At 38.4% G+C, this 2,818-nt stretch overlaps 1 protein-coding gene across 2 annotated transcripts in view; it reads right to left on the bottom strand.

Annotated features, from left to right (window-relative positions):
* Nucleotides 1-2,818, bottom strand: part of FAM179B (family with sequence similarity 179 member B) — a 155,328-nt gene that overhangs the window by 76,926 nt on the left and 75,584 nt on the right. For both annotated transcript variants that reach the window (XM_015557361.1, XM_006777725.2), the window contains exons 10-12: nucleotides 1,654-1,829; nucleotides 1,035-1,188; nucleotides 698-832 (exon numbers count right to left, since the gene is read on the bottom strand). In XM_015557361.1, the coding sequence (XP_015412847.1) occupies nucleotides 698-832; nucleotides 1,035-1,188; nucleotides 1,654-1,829 (465 nt within the window). The remainder of the gene's footprint in view (nucleotides 1-697; nucleotides 833-1,034; nucleotides 1,189-1,653; nucleotides 1,830-2,818) is intronic.

Raw genomic sequence — 2,818 nt, 5'->3', positions numbered from 1 at the left:
CTGGAGATATTTTAATAAAACTAATGCCTCCATCTCACCCCTGACCAATTGCATCAGCATCTCTAGCAGTGGGGCTAGGGCATTTTTAAAAGCTCTTCCTTATTATTTTAATGTGCAGCCAGGCTGAAAAATCACTTGTCTGGCCACTGAGATAACTCACTAAAAGCTAGTTGTTACTACTCTCTACCTATTTGCACACATGTAGCCAACCCTCCCAAGATATTCACAATAAAATAAAATAAAATAAAATAAAATAAAATAAAATAAAAACAATAGAGCCTACGTTTGGCCAGGTATGGAACCTTGTAAATACTCAATGAGAGGCTGAATAAATGATAAATATAATTTGAAAAAATCATGCCTTAATATAAACTAGCTTCAAAATCTCCATTATCTTACCTGTAAAATGGAAAAACTCTACTCAACAAAACAGGAATATTTGCAGGGAGCATGGAAGAAATCTTTGAGATAATCTGGATCTTTGGGATAATGTAGATATTTATAAAGACAGAAAATAAGGCCTGTTTTCAGGTCACAAAGCTAATTAAGAGGCAGAACTGATACTTAAAAAGCCAAGTCTGTCTAATGACTCCTACTAGTTTAGTGTTCTCCATCACCAATGAGCTGAACTAGATGTGGTCTCTTAAGCTCAGCAAGCATGGTGACATTATTCTTTACATTTAAACAAGTGACTTACCTGAATCGGAAAACACTAGAGATGGTGACCTTTTTAAACTGGCCCCTCCTTTCAATGGAGGGTTAAAGGTAATGTTTTCTAAAGAGGAACTCTCATTTTTTGATATTCCCACCTCATCTCCAAAAATATTTAAGTCTAGAAAAGAGAAAAACAATCAGTCACCTCCTGCTTATGAGTAATAGTTAATATTTATAATAGCTACTGGGTTTTATAAAGTTCAGCATTATAGTTCAACATATTCCACTATTAGCCATATATAACCCTAAGTAAAACCTCATCACACTAGCTCCAGAATATTATTGTTAAAAAAGCACACCAAAAGCTAAATTCCACTTACTTTCTGATATCATTTTTTCAGTTCCTGTATGTTTCATTTCCTCCCAGGGATTATGTTTCTTCTTTTCACAATCTTTAATGTCAAAAAGTTCCTTTTCCTCTTTTCTCTTTTGTTTCATCTTGCCAAAGGTAGATTTTGAAACAGAAAGTTTGATCTGCATTAAAAAGTTGAAATATCTGAAAGTATTCAAGGACTTTGACATTTAAAATAACTATCTTAATCTCAGACAACTGTATATAGGCATTAAATGTCTATATACAATATAAATCATACATTTCTTAGTTCTTACTTCAGGAATTCTAAAATAGAATAGAATTACATAGAGCTAATATTCAACAAAATTTGTGCCTGAGGATATTAGTCTGTACACATACACATGTACATACATAAAGTAACATAAAGTATAAAATACATTAGATGCTATATACTAGAACATGAACATATTTGGTGGAAAAAATAATAATTTATTATTTAGAAAATTAAGCATTAGAATTTTCAGTTACATTGCAACTAAAAAATTTTTAACTGGAACACTTTCACCAACCCAAATCAGACATATACAAAACAATAATGTATGATAGGCTTAAAGTTACTCTAATAATTAAGCAAATAAACTTACATCTTTTTCATTCTCAACATCAAGATATGATGGAATACTTTGTTGGACTGCTCTTCCATAAATCCCTGATGGTGGTTCAATGCTTTGTTTAACTGAAAATCTATACCCATTTTCCACAGAAGATATCACTGATTGGCTACAGGTTGCTGGTGCTGAATTTGGACTTCCAAATACACCTGAAATCAACCAATAGATTGCCATTAAGTATCTATGCGTCACTCTGAATAATTAAGTTTAAGACAAGGCTTTGGCCTTCAAGAAATGAACAATATAGTTAATAAGAAAAACATGTTAGATAATCATCTCTCTATATAAAAGCCTAAGTGACCATCCAACCGGTAGCTATGATGTGCACTGACCACCAGGAGGCAGATGCTTAACACACAGGCATAGAAACATGGAACAGGTTGATTAATCTAAGAGGGAAGGGGGGACGGGGAAGAGTGGTAAGAGATTAACCAAAGATCTTATACGCATACTAGAGGCCCAGTGCACGGATTCGTGCACATTGAAAGGAAATTAATTAGAAGGAGGCCGGTGGGGCAAGACTAGGTGAGATGGACTGGACACACCCTGTTGCCAACCTCCTGTGGTACCTCCCTGGCCGACTGCACCTGGGGTGGCGCCATGGCTCACAAGGCATCTGCAGAGTGACTGGGGTCTGTCTGGCAGGTGGGGATCCTCAGCCTGGCCTGCGGGGATCGGGCTGAAACCCGCTCTCTGACATCCCGAGGGGTCCTGGAGTGCGAGAGGGTATTCTGCAAAGTTGCTGTTGTACAGGGTGTAGAACACAAACTCAAGTGTGCAGTAAATCAGATTCGGGGCCGACAGTGCCCAGTAACAACAGAACCCATGGCCAAAGGTGGAATTGTGTGGTCCTGTGAGGAATCGGGCTTCCTCTTCTCTGGTTTTGGGGTGTGTCACCCGAGAACCCCTGCTGCCAAGTCACTGCAGCTCGGCAGCTCCTGCGATAAGTGTCTGCCCCCTGGTGGTCAGTGTGCATCATAGCGACTGGTCAGATGGTTGGATACTTAGCATATTAGCCTTTTATATATAAACTAGTAGGCCGGTGCACGAAATTTCTGCACAATAAAGGGAACTAATTGCCCTAACTGGTTTGGCTCAGTGGATAGAGCATCGGCCTGTGGACTCAAGGGAGGGGGGC

The sequence above is a fragment of the Myotis davidii genome, unplaced genomic scaffold, assembly GCF_000327345.1.
Source record: "Myotis davidii unplaced genomic scaffold, ASM32734v1 scaffold409, whole genome shotgun sequence".
In the NCBI taxonomy this organism is placed as follows: Eukaryota; Metazoa; Chordata; class Mammalia; order Chiroptera; family Vespertilionidae; genus Myotis; species Myotis davidii.
This window is presented reverse-complemented; position numbering and strand designations above follow the sequence as displayed.